Source organism: Ochotona princeps, chromosome 7, assembly GCF_030435755.1.
Source record: "Ochotona princeps isolate mOchPri1 chromosome 7, mOchPri1.hap1, whole genome shotgun sequence".
NCBI classification, from domain to species: domain Eukaryota; kingdom Metazoa; phylum Chordata; class Mammalia; order Lagomorpha; family Ochotonidae; genus Ochotona; species Ochotona princeps.
In genome coordinates, this window is record NC_080838.1 from 49,309,093 (window position 1) to 49,323,030 (window position 13,938).

Below are 13,938 nucleotides of genomic sequence, written 5' to 3' on the forward strand. Positions count from 1 at the left end.
GGGACTCTCTACCGTCACCCTGCCTGACCTATAACGAAAACCGGATGCAGGTCTCTTGACCGCACCTCTCCTACCTTGTTTTCTAGAGACTCTGAGCACAGTGAAGTTTAACAGTGAACGTGTTAACAGGCGCCGCGAGGCAAAGGGCGCGGGGTGAGTAGGCAGCGCTGTCCGCCGGGCGTGCACGCTCAGAGGTTCGCCAGGGCCAGGTAGCTCCAACCTTCCAGTCCGCTGACCAGGCTTCCGGGGCGGAGCCAGGGGCGGAAGCACAGGGTGGGGCGGCACCTCCGTCCGCACCTCCTTCCGGGAGGAGTGGGCTGGGCCTGCGGGATGGGCGGCTGCGTGGGATGACCTGTCGCCGGTCACCCCGTGTGTGGGAGAAGCCCTGAGGAGAATCTCACCCAAGGGCAGGTGGAGAAATAGCCCCGATTCGGGCTCCTGGAGTTTGGGGAGTTACGCACAGGAATCTCCCAAGTGGTGTCCGCTTCCTTTAGCTGCACGCGTCTGGCTTCCCTTGTTTTTAATCCCCCCTTGGGTTCCCGCCACTTCCCGCCATGTATGACAGGGCTCCTCGCTTGCTCAGGTCGACCGAAGGTGGCAGCACTGGGGCCCATGTGGGCCCGGGATCCTACGAGGTCCCTTTCCTGAAGCAGCAGGGCACAGGTAAGAGGCGCAGGGGACGGCTAGGCTCCCGCGGCGGGCTCCTCACGCCCAGCCCGCTCGGCCTCCGGGCCCTGAGCCAGCGCCGCCTCAGGAGCGCAGCCGTGAGGCGAGCGGGACGAGCGGGACGGGCGCCACCTCCAGGACGTTGACATCCTGCTTCTGCGGAATAGGTGCAGCCCCCTCTCCGCTCCACGTCCACCTTGTACCTCATGCATCTTTCTTACCATTAACAAGAGAGGCATTGTCTACTAAGATATAACTTCTGTATTTCAGTTTTGGTAATTTATAATTCCATTTTTTTCTCTCAAGCAAATGGGCCGAATGTAAATGTCCTCATTCTCTTTTGAACATACTGAGGGAGAAATCCTTTTCCCACATTCTGTAAAGAAAAACTACACTCGTGTTTTTGCGAGGGGAGTGAAGATAACAAAGTTACATAATTATCTGCTCTTCTCACTTATTCCCCTAGTAGCTAGGGAAAGTTTTTGTTTTAATAAGTAAATACTTTCAGTTTGTTTTCTAATTTTTTTTTTTTTACTCTTTTATTTTTTTTCTGGCGCTTAGTCCCATTTTTTTCCCCCTTTGTTAACCTGTGTTTTCCCCATGGGTACTGTAGGTCTCTATTTTTACTCAAAATCTAAGATTCATTATTCTGGGTCAGTTAACACAGCTGATCAGTTGGGGTTGGTTTCCTTCTCTTTTGTGAGGGAAGGGAGAGTATTACAAATTGGTCCTCTGTCAGTGCTGTACATCTTGTCTCGCTGCTTTGGCATATCAGATCTCTGTATTGGAGCTTATTAAAGCTATAATGCAGGTGAGCTGGTACAAGCAGTTAACTTCCCAACAACTTGCCACCAGTCGCCACTCAAAATGCTACACCTATGACGTCTTTCTGTCCTCACTTTATTTTGATACACAAGGCCACTTGTTTTTAGAGACACTTGTGTAACATCGTCATTTCCTCCTGATTCTTACTCTTGTCTTGAAAGTGTCTGATCCAGGTTGGGACTCAATAAACATTCGTTAGGTCCTGATGCAGGGAATCACTGTCCTCTTTCCAACCAATCCTGTATTTATTTATTTATTTATTTTTAAGGCTTTTTTTAAATTAATTATTTTGCATTATGTTACAGTTTCATAGGCTCTGGGAATCCCCCCCCACGCCCCTCCCCCCTGGTGGCTTCCTCCACCTTGATGCGGTATTACAGTTCAAATTCAATCAAGATTCTTTCCTTGTAAACATATACCAAGTATAAAGTCCAGCTATTTATTGTCCAGATGGGTTGAACAGTCTCTTGGGGAGACCATTTCTGGTCCGTTGTTAGAGCTGGCAGAATATCATCCCATTCAACCAAGAGTTCCGACATAACATCAACAGCAATTTGCAACATTATGGAATTGACATGGTTGTGAGTAACCAGTGTGTTAATCCTGTATTTATTTTTAAGCAGAGAAGTGTTCATGTACTATATATTTTATTCTTTGCTTGTTGGTTTTTTCGTTTGTAACTTAATAGCATCAACTGCCATCCATATTTTGATTTGAATGTGCCCAGAATCACGCCTTCAGAGATGCAGGTGATTCTTGTCTCACAGTGTTCTTTCTCCTCATGGTAAGGTCTTTAGCGTTATAGTTTGCTTTTTGGATTGTTCTCCCTGCGTGGGCTCTGGCATCTGAAATTCCAGGTTTCTGAACTCGTCATTTTCCCCACCAAACTTGGTCTTTAAGAAAAACAATTCCTGTTATTCTAGCATAAGCTTTCAGTCTTGGAATTTTTCTGGACTTTTTCTCTGCCTAGCTGCTGCTATTCTTCTATTAGGACCTACCAATTCTGTTTTCACAGCCCTTTTATAATTGATCTTTCTCCCTTTAATGTTGGTTTAGTTCAAGCTCTTAGTTCTCTTCTGACTAAAGATGTGAAATATTGCTTGTTTCTCTCTTGTTTCAGTCTCTGATAAATCTTTGTTCTTGTGCCAGAATGTTTTTTTTTTCTAAGATAGTATGTCTACAAAGATCATTTTGTACCATCAAGGTTAATATCTAACCTCCTGAACCTGGTGAAAAGTTATTTAATGTTGTGATCTCTGACTTGGTCTCCCACTTTGCCTGATCTTTCCAGACACCCACACTCCTGCGGAGACTTGGCATGCATTTAAATAATTTCAGCTTTTCAGTTCTGTAATTTATTTTTTGCTTACCTCTGTGTATTTGTTTTTGAGCAGTTTGTCTGTCTTTTAACTTCACTTGGCTAATTCCTATTCTTTGAGATTCAGCCAAAGTCAATTGTTCTCTTACTCTTTTTTTTTTCTGACTCCTTAAAGACTTTTCCACAATGCTTTGATCCTACATTGTGATGACTGCTTAACTTACTGCAGCCCCACTTGTAAAGTAAATTGTTCAAGGTCAGTAATCGTAGTAATCATGGTCTCTGCTCCATTATTCTCAATTTTTAGTTCAATTCTGCAACCAATGTATAGTACTCAATAAAAAGGAATTATGAACTAGAACTGAAATATAATGAGTCATGTAACAATTAAAATTTATTCTTACATGTGTTAATTGAGCTTCGAGCATAACAAGTAGGGTCTGGAAAAATCCTTTTACTGTTTTATGGGATATGCCTTGTTGACCTATGAAATAAACTAGGTAATTCCATTCCTTGGAACTCTGAGCACGTGTGTCCTGCATGTCCTTATTTTAGCCATACTTAGGGGTAACATGCTGATAATATAGGAAACTGGTTTGTTTTTAGTTCTCTACTGGGTTTCGTGGCAAAATAATTAAACAGTAAGTAGCTAGGAACATTTTTCCTCACCTCCTTTTAAGACTAATACTGTACTGGATCTTGCAGTTATTTCAGTTCAGGATTTGGTGGAGTTTTACACAATATGAGTAGGAAGAAGATGTTATGATTTTATGTAACTGTTATCTTGAACTTGCCATGAAGGGAGCACCTAGGAGCTTTAGATGAAGATGCTGTTTCATTCCTCAACCTTTCTGTTTCATACCTAGGGTTTTTTTTTTTTTAAAGGATTTATTTATTGTTATTGGAAGGGCGGATTTACACAGTGAAGTAGAGATAGAAAGACAAAGACTTCCACTTATTTGCTGGCTGGCTTCACAGGTGGGCATAATGGCCAGAGCTGAGCAGATCTGAAGCAAGGAGCTAGGAGATTCTTCACGTCTCCCACATAGGTACAGGATGCCAGGACACAATCAGGAATCTGGATTGGAAGTGGAGCAGCTGGGACATGAACTGGTACCCATATGGGACTCTGGCCCTTGAAAGGAAATGATTAGCCAGTTGAACCATCACATCACACAGGACCTTGCCTCTATCTTCTTATACATCCTGCTTGGTTAATCTTGGAGTGTACTGTATTCACGTTTTCCTTAGGAACTTGTTTCCGCTTTAATTCAAACACTCCATGGCTTAGGCTTTGGGCTATTTGATCTTGGAGTATCTCTCCCACCCTGGGTGTGACCTGGATGGGATAGGACTGAACTGTTCTTATTTCATGAGTGGAAGAGAGAAAATTGATTCTTGAATTCCAAATTAGTGGGAGTCTTGCCAGATTTGGTCACAACTGCCTGAGTCGCGAGCATACCCCACCAAAGTAGTTTCACCAGAGCCTAGAAGTCTAGTAAAGTGTGATAAAAAACGTTTGGATAGTGTCACTGCTCCTGGCATTATTGTGCTAAGGAATATGTCATTGATTTTTGAGCTTTTTTACATAGTGAATGTCAGTTTGCATTGTTTGCGTGTTAGTTGTTTACAATCTAAGTTGGGTGATATTTCCTAAGTGTATTCTTTCCAAAATACCTTCTTTGATGAGGGATCAATTAATTTTATCTGCCACAGAGCATGCGCCTGTGACTCTATGGCAACAATGATGATTTTTATCTAACAGCCATTTAGAATTTAAGGAGGCTGCAACAGGGAAGGCAATCTGTCTGTATTTATATTACAGTAACAACATATAATTGCTTATATGTTTATGCACCTGAAGTTGAGCACATGTATCAGAGGCCTGGTTATGTCCTTATGTCCTATGCCCCTTTCTTTGTCCTAGGGCTGTGTCTGTGGCTATAGATCTTCTCTTTTAATCACATGCTGTCCACCTTTCTTCTCAGCATGGACTGACTTTTATTGCCTTATGCCAGTTTGATTTATTTTTTGCTGGTGGTGCCTGAAATTTAATATATTGCAAAAAGAACTCATTTCTTTCAAATCTTCTCCCCTGTGGTCTTAATTTCTTCTCCCAATTTTATCTTTAACATTTATAGTAACACTTAACATGCCAATTTATATGTCTTAAGTCAAACTCTACTATTTCACTGAATCATTTCCTGTATTTTATACCTAGTTATCAGCAGTACTATTTGTAGTATAATTGTTTATTTATCTGGCCTCCTCATTATTTGAGGAAAGGTGATCTTGTTCATTAGTATGCCCTCATTGCCTATCGCACATACATATCATATACATGATACAATATGTATTTTATTGCATGAATTACTAAAAGCGTATCTTAGAATATTATCCTTTATGTCCACTATATATTGTTTACTATATAAGACTCTGGGATAGCTGACTAACCATTTTGCTTTCTGTGATCTTAGCACTTAAGTTTCAATGTCCTGGATAACCTGGAGCAGTTGGACTCTCTAACTTATAAACATTCAATATGCAGCTGAAACTCCATGAAAAAGATGCTTCTTTCTTTTACTCATAGTTGCATATCTGAGCCAGTCCAAAGCCAGGATCCTGTAGCTGCATTTGGGTCTCCTATGTGGTTGACAGTGACCCAAGCACTTGGGTTATTTTCTACTGTCCCCTCAGGCACACTGGCAGGAATCTGAATTGGAAACAAGAGAGTTAGGACATGTACTGATGGTTGATATGGGAGCCAACTATATCAGCAGCTTAAAACTAAGATTATTTGTTTCAGTTAAATTTGTGTATTTGATTTGAAACCTTTCTTTTGAGTTGCACGATTAAGGAGTATGTGCCAAAGCAAGTAAATAATCAGTTACCAGTTTAATTTCTTTCAGTGTAGGTTGTCACTACAACCTGGTGTAATATATTTTATGCAGATAATGTATGTGATTTCAAAATACGAAACAGTAAACTTTGATGAGATTTTTAAAAATTACTTAAAAATGGTGAACAAATTTCATGTATTTCACAATACAGATTTAGGAGTATACTAATATTGCCCACCCTAACTTCCCTCTTAGCTGTGTTCCCCACTCTTCTTTTTTTTTTTTTAACTTTCACAATGGCATACTTTCAGTTCACTTCACAATCACTGGCTGAGGATTTTGATGGGCTGAGAATCAATAACTAGAGAGTAGAAAAAAACCTATTGTTTCTTGAATATAAACAACTGCTGTAAACAATCAAATCTCAAGATATCAATTTTGCTGATATAGGTTACATTTTTTTTTAAAGATTTATTCATTTTATTACAGCCAGATATACAGAGAGGAGGAGAGACAGAGAGGAAGATCCTCCTTCTGATGATTCACTCCCCAAGTGAGCTGTAACGGGCTGGTGTGCGCCGATCCGAAGCCAGGAACCTGGAACCTCTTCCGGGTCTCCCACGCGGGTGCAGTGTCCCAATGCGTTGGGCCGTCCTCAACTGCTTTCCCAGGCCACAAGCAGGGAGCTGGATGGGAAGTGGAGCTGCTGGGATTAGAACCGGCGCCCATATGGGATCCCGGGGCGTTCAAGGCGAGGACTTTAGCTACTAGGCCACTGTGGCCGGGCCCTAGGTTACATTTTTTAAAACTCTGTATTAGTTTCACAGATCAGAGAAAACATATGCTTATTACTAAGCATAATGGTTTCTAGCTGTATCCATCTTATTGCAAAAGGCAGATTTCATTCTTTTCATTGGCTGAGTGGTATTCCACAGTGCATGTATGCCACATTTTCTTTATTTAGTCATCTGTTGGTAGACATTTGGTTTGATTCCATATTTTAGCTGTTGTGAATTGAGCTGCTATAAATAGATAACTGGGTAACTCTTTCATATGCTGAGTTCATCTCCTTTGGTCAAATTTCCACGAGTGTATCTGTTTTCAAATCTCTGAGCAACCTCTGTACAGACTTATCTGGTATATATTTTTTTTTTTATCAACTAGTTTGTATTTTTTTTTTTTATCAACAAAGCATCAGAGTACCTATTCCCCTCACAAGTTTGTCAGCACTCAATGTTTCTGATTTCCATATGGCTACCATAATTGGAGTGAGGTGAAACTTCATTGTTGTTTTTATTTGCAGTTTGTGATTCTGAGCATTTTTCCATATATCTGTTGGCCATCAAGATGCCCTTTGAAAAAATCTTGTTTATGTCGCTTGCCTTTTTCATAACTGTTTATTTTGTTGTTGTTTTGTTTTTGAATTTCTTGAGTTCCCTTAGACTCTGGATATTAATCAGTTGCATAGTTTGCAAATGTTTTCTCCCACTATGTTGGCTGTTTTTCACTTTGTTGGAGGGTTTCATTTCCTTCTTAGCTTGATGTAATCCCGTTTGCCTATTTTTGCTTTAATTGCCTGTGCTTCTGAGGTCTTCCTCAAGAAGTCTCTGCCTGTGTCAAAGTCTTGCTGCTTCTTTGATATCTTCTAGAAATTTGATGGTATTAGATATTAGATTTAGATCCTTGCTGCATTTTGAGGTGACTTTTGTACAAGCTATAAGACAGGGATCTTGTTTTATACTTCTACACTTGTAGATCCAGTTTACCCAGCACTGAGTGTTGAAGAGACTGTCCTCTTGCCAGGGACTGATATTAGATGGGCATTTTGTACTAGACAAGTAGAATATTTTTACTGTAAGTCTGTTTCTTGACAATATTGCTGCATTAGAGTAAGAAAGACAAAGTTGGAGGGTAAAGTTTATTGGTAGAATGAGAATGTAGCAGACAAGTGCCTGAAGAGCTACCATCCTTCTGAGTGAAGAAATGCCAGTTTTATTAAGGGGTTCAGAAGAGGAAACCACGACTAACTAGTAACACATTGAGAATTAAACTAAACAGCCAAATACCAAAACTGGTTGTAGATACAATAATAGGATTCTTTAAAATTCAGTCTCAAACATCAGTGCAGCTTCTTGAGAAACATGCCAAGAAAATGAATGGCTTGACCTACACACAGGCAAAACAGTAACACTTTATGGGTGTATTTGGTGGAAAGAGGCAAAACATTGTGTTAAGAGATAAGAGTGTTACATTAGCCAACATGAGATCTAATTTTCCTAAAGTGTGCAATTAGTGTGGTTATTGTGTCCTTAGTCACATGCACTGTTACATTTTGTTGCATACCATTTTCAATTAGAAAAAAATTACTCTTTTTGGGAATTCATTGGATTTTTTTTTTCTGTTGCTGATAAACTTAATTTTGTAGCTGCTTCCATTTATTACATAAATGTTCTGATCTGATTTTCAGTTTTCAAAAATTTTGATCTAATTCTTTAAAAAAGTAATAACTTCCATGTTTAGCTAGGCATTAGTTTTGAAAGTATAGTCTCTGCATTGAACGTTAAATGATTGTGTGAATGTTTCTTTCTCTGAGATCCTTGGAATATTATCTTACCTGCCAGTGTTAATGGTTTATTTTCATAGGTGGCTATGCACCATTTCTTTCTTCAGCTGCCAGAGAGAGTGCTTTTCCTGTTGCCCTTAGCACTGAGAAAGATGGTCCAGGTCCAGGACACTATAATGTTTCAGAAGCACAGGTACATTCATAAAGTCATTATAACAGATTTAAAGTCATATTTTCTTCTTCTATAGTAATAAAATGCCATTTGTTATAGTTTCCTCTTCATGTTTTATTTCTCTTTTAAGCCTGTATTTTATAATTTGCATAATAAGAAAAATGATTTTGATATTGGTTGCCAGATGGGGTCTTTTTCATTATTCTATATACTCTAAAGGATACATACCATTGTGTCACAAGAATGGGAGGTCCGTATATCTGCATGAGAATGGCAGTAAGATAGAGGGATTGGTTTTCTAGAACGGTAGCTGCTGGACATTGTTTCTTCTGTCTCCTGTTTTATCAATGAGTCCAAAATCTGTGACCAGAGTACCTTCAGTGGTCCAGTCAGAAACAGTTGCTGTAACTCCAACATCTTTAAAATCAAAGGTGTCATCATCTACCCTTTTGGAATTTTATTTGAATCAACTATTTGTCATTTGGAATTTTTTTTTTAATTCCGGAGAATCCAGATTTGTTGCCTGGTGAGGCAACATAGAAGATTCCTCTCATTGTGTTCTTTGCAGGAAACAAAGTTTAAAAGTAATCTGAAGGGTCAGGAATCTGGTACAGTAGTCACTATACTGCTTGGGACATGTTATCCTGTATTGAAGTGCACGGATTCAAGCTGGGGATCTGATTTGGATATAGCTTCTTGCTAATGTATCCTCTAGTAGGCATTAGGTGATACCTCAAGTAATTGTCAGAATCACTTGGGAGGGAAAGTTGAACTGAATTCTTGGCCCTGGGCTTTGAACTGGCCCAGCCCTGAGTGTTTTGGGCATTTAGTGGAGTGAACCAGTAGTTGAAAGATCCATTTTTGTCTGCCTGAAAAATTAAAACAAACCAAACGACCAGCCAACAAACAAACAATAGAACAACCTAATCTGTGCATAAAACTAAGATGTGGCTAGTAAACCTACGTTAATTTCCTTGGAGATTACCAAGATGAATAGAATTAATCCTAAGCAAGCCTGAAAGGCTTTTAAAATAATTGTTTTTACTTTGCTGCAATGTGAACGTCAGCAGTTTTAAAATATATTTATTTATTTTAAAGGATGAGTTACAAAGAGAGAGAGAGAAGGGGGGAAAGACAGAGTTCTTTCATCTGCTGGTTTATTCCCTAAATGGCTTTTTAAAAATTTTTTAACTTTTATTTTGAAAATTATTTACCTAATTGTGAAGAATGACCAAATGGCTTTGTAGCCAGAGCTGGACTGGTACAAAGCCAGAAACCAGGAGCTTTATGCAGATCTCCCACGTGAGTGTGGGGACACGGGCACTTGGGCCATCTTTCTCTGCTTTCTCAGGACATCAGCAGGGAGCTGGTTCAGAAATGGAGCTTGTACAAGTGCCCATATGGGATGTTGGTGCTATGCCACAATGCTAACTCCAAGTGTCAGCATCTTTAAACCTCATTTCAGAAGTATAGGTTGTTCCAGTCTTGCAAGAATATATACTAGATTTGTTCTGTAGTTTTGAAAGCTGCTGTCTCTTATTCTTGTTTTAAAACAGTTTACTTGTGTTCTTTTGGACTGCTTCAATGATAGAAAATTTTAGTTTGGATTCAAAGTTAAAACTGAAAAAATTGTTATTATCTGCTTTAACTAAAACCATATTTTCCATAGAGAGGCTTAACTGTTTTAGGTTGGGTTTTGAAGTTATATGTTAATGGTGATGTTTAATATTTACAAATAAGAACTAATTGCAAAGTGTTTCTAATGATTTCTTATTTTTTCTCTCCAATTTAGTGTATAATAGGAGGCCATAGTTTGCAAAACCGAGAGGAACGTTTTAAGAAGTTTATTTCCGATAATCCAGGACCAGCCAGCTATGATCATTGTTTTCCTGAAACACTATGCAGAAAAGTACTGGAGGCTAAAGAACATCTACAGTCAGTATGTTGATATTTTAAGTCAAACTTTTAAGAGTTCTTCTAGTGAAGATAAAAAAGAGAAGGTTTGGCATATTTTTGTGATGTTAACTACATTTAAAAAGCCTTATAAAAGTCAGTAAACTTCATAATCTTTGAACTGTTTTTAATTTAAAATGAAATCACTACTCAGTGATTCTTTAATTTTTTTGCTGTGATAGTATCTGACTTCATTTTTGTGCTTGAGAAATCTATTGTTGATGAAGAATGTGAAGTAACACAGATTTAAAAGGTTACCTACACAGAGAAAAAACTTAATGTTAAGCATTGTTAATAATGCTGAGAAATTAAAAACATGATTTCTGAAATATGTAAGTTTAAGATTTAGATGGGAAAAAGACATAGATAGGTCATTATTAATTCAAGACAAAATGTGATGGTGTTAAATCAATCATCTTATTTTAAATACCATTGACATTTAAGGAGAGTTACAAAGTTCCAAGATGGCATAATTTATAGAGAATATTTGGAGGAGACTGGTGTTAAGATAGGTCTTAATGAGTAAGATCAGAATGTTCATTTCATGACTGGAATGCTAGGAGTGGGCATGTGAAAGTGGGGTTTCATAAGAGGCAGTGGAAAGGTTGTTTTAAGTGGGATGAGGAATTTATGCTGGAGACTAAAATGTAAGGTAGGTTTGGAAATGTATTGCTGCTGAATAAAGAATGATTTTTGACACCCAAGCTCCTTCCTTTTGAGTAATCAGACTATCTAGCTAATTTTGGTCATGCACACTTCTCTTGCCATGATTTCTTTATGTAGCTCACATTAATTGCATCTTAGTTAGTTCTGTATTGAAGATACTTTTTTTTTTTTTAGAATTGAGTACTCAATTGAGTAATGTCAGTTTAATCACAATGGGATTAATTTTGGAAGTATATTTAAACCTGAACTATTTCATGTGTGAAGACAAGATACCTACTTAGGTAAAGGTTTGTCAAACATTTATTGAGTGAATATGCGTGTCACACAGCTATAATTTTAACAAGAAAGTAATGAGTAAAATTTGGTAAAGTATAATTAAATGAACTCATGTCTTAGAACCGTGATCATATTTCAGTTGTAACCAAAAGAAAGAGAGCCTTGGATAAAGCAGCACAAACCATTTAACTTGATCTTTTTTAAGTTGAAACTTTTTTCCCTATATATTTATTTTATTTTTTGATGATGTTTATGTAGTTAATTAGAGTGGGAGGGGTTGAGGATTAGGGAAAGTGAGTGAAAACATTGCTGCCAAATTTTGTTCTTCTTTCTGTATCCAGGGGAAGGGGACTGATGAGGGAGGGGAGAAGTCACACCCAGCCTCCCAAGCACCTCAATACCCGGGGTTGGGGAATAGCCACCAATGGCATCCCATGGTCCCTAAAGTGGAGCATGCTCTAATGATTCTGCTTCAGAGATTTTGAAAGTTCTGAAATGCTGTTGATATTGCCACTCCAAAGATGAGGAAATCCTTCCATGGTCCATTGGTGGATTTAGTGCACCTTAAAGTCTCCATTCACACAGATATTCGTTGTCAAGCTTGGCTGGGGTTACTGAGTTTGTTCTACCCTCCTTCCTCTGCCGTGGTACCAGATGTTCTCTGCAGGCCCCAACGGACTGCCATAACCTCCATGTGCATCTGGGTGTGCTCTCTGATGCTCTGTCTAAGCCATTGAGGACGCCCAGTTCTGACACATGCACTCCACAATCAGACCACAGATTCTGTGATTCTCCCTGGAACTGGAGTTCTGAGTCCAGTGGTTTAGTTGCCCAAAGAAACCTCATCTGAGGTGATCTCAGATCCGATCTTTGAGTGTGCTTACTAGTACAGGATTTGGCTCACTCAGTCACCCATATCAGCCTACACACACACTGCTTGTTGCAATTGCTAGGTCAGTTCTGTCTCTAACCCTGTCTCTTGCATAGACCAATGGGTGCTGTGGTCCAGTTCAGCCCTGCCCACCACATACTTGGCCCTCACATACACCTGTGAGAGCTGCAGCCTGATCGGAATGATCCCCGGTAACCCTCACTAGGCCTGCCACTAGCCCTGGTTCTTGTGCTTGCTGGTGTGAAGAAGATTGGTTCAGTCTGTCCCACATCTATTCAGCTCTTGTACACATCAATTGGCATTGTAGCCTGGCTCAACCCAACCGACCCCACTATCCAGCCCACACTCACGCTGGTGGGTACCACCACCTGTCTAGCCAGTACTGCCCCCAGCCCTGCTTCTCACACTCACTGGTGGGAGTTGCAGTCCATCAGAGAGGTGCCCACAATTTTCTACTGGGCTACTCCCAGTTCTGGATCTTGCACTTTCCAGGTGGTTCTGCAGTGTAGTTTGACAGGATTTGCTCCCAGTCACAGCACTTGCCAGCTGATTCTGTGGCAAAGCCCAACCAGCCTGCACTTCCTCTAGTCTAAGCATGTACCAGTTGGTACCAGTTGACAGAGTCAGGCCAACCTAACTCTCCCCCAACCTAGTTCTCATCAGGCCAGTACGTATTATAGCCCTATCCAGCCTGGTCTGCCTCTGGTCCAAGTTCTTATGCTCACCAGTGGGAGAAATAGCCCAGAGGTGAGCGCCCTCTACCCCCTCCCCTCCCACTGGACTCAAACCACCCCCTGCCCAGGTCTCATGTGTGCTGATGGGTGCTGTGGCCCAGTCTTGCGTGGCCTGCCTCCACTTTGCATTGGCTGGTGGGTGGTTTAGCCTGGCCTGGCCCGGTCTGCTCCCAGTTCCAGCTCATGCTGGCAGGTGCTTTATCCTTGCCCAGGCCAGCCAGTAACCAGTCCCAACTCTAATGTCAATTAGCTGATATTTTGGCCTGACCCAGCCTATCCTGCACTCCAACCTGGTTCTTGGATCTACCAGTGTGTGTTATAAACTGACCCAGCATGTCCTGCCTCCAGACCTGAGGTACGTGTGTGCCAGCAGGTGCTGTAACCTGACCTGTTTTGGGCTGCTCCCAGCCTTGATTCTTGTGCTCATCTGCAGGGACTATATCCTACAGAGGAGTTCCCCAAGCTCCTCTATCAGGTCACCTCACAGTGGCAGAACTCACACACTCTGTTGTGTGCTTGGGCCAGACTGACTTAGCTCACCTTCTGTCCTTGCAGGAACAGTGGCCTTGCCCAACTTGCTCACACCATTCCATTTCTTACTATTGGGTGCTACAGCCCAGGAGCACCTGCTCCACACCAACACAGCTCTCACATGCTTCAGCGGGTACCAAGACCTAGTCCAGCTCATCCTACACTCACCTGGTCCACACCAACACAGCTCTCACATGCTTCAGCGGGTACCAAGACCTAGTCCAGCTCATCCTACACTCACCTGGTCCACACCAACACAGCTCTCACATGCTTCAGCGGGTACCAAGACCTAGTCCAGCTCATCTTACACTCACCTGGTCCACACCAACACAGCTCTCACATGCTTCAGCGGATACCAAGACCTAGTCCAGCTCATCTTACACTCACCCTGGCTCTCCCAGTCTGGCACACTCCAGACCCAGTCCATACTCATGCCAATGAAGATTGTCATATCCAACCCAGATTACTGCCTCCGTTCTGGCTGTTGCGCTCCCCAGTGGGA

General features: G+C 40.9%; 1 protein-coding gene across 1 annotated transcript in view; it reads left to right on the top strand.

The window, feature by feature from the left end:
- The first annotated feature begins 396 nt into the window (after positions 1 to 396).
- The window catches only part of STPG2 (sperm tail PG-rich repeat containing 2), a 414,552-nt gene continuing 401,010 nt past the window's right edge, over positions 397 to 13,938 (top strand). The window contains exons 1-3 of the mRNA XM_058667032.1: positions 397 to 663; positions 8,293 to 8,405; positions 10,177 to 10,323. Of these exons, the coding sequence (XP_058523015.1) occupies positions 555 to 663; positions 8,293 to 8,405; positions 10,177 to 10,323 (369 nt within the window). The 5' untranslated portion in view covers positions 397 to 554. The remainder of the gene's footprint in view (positions 664 to 8,292; positions 8,406 to 10,176; positions 10,324 to 13,938) is intronic.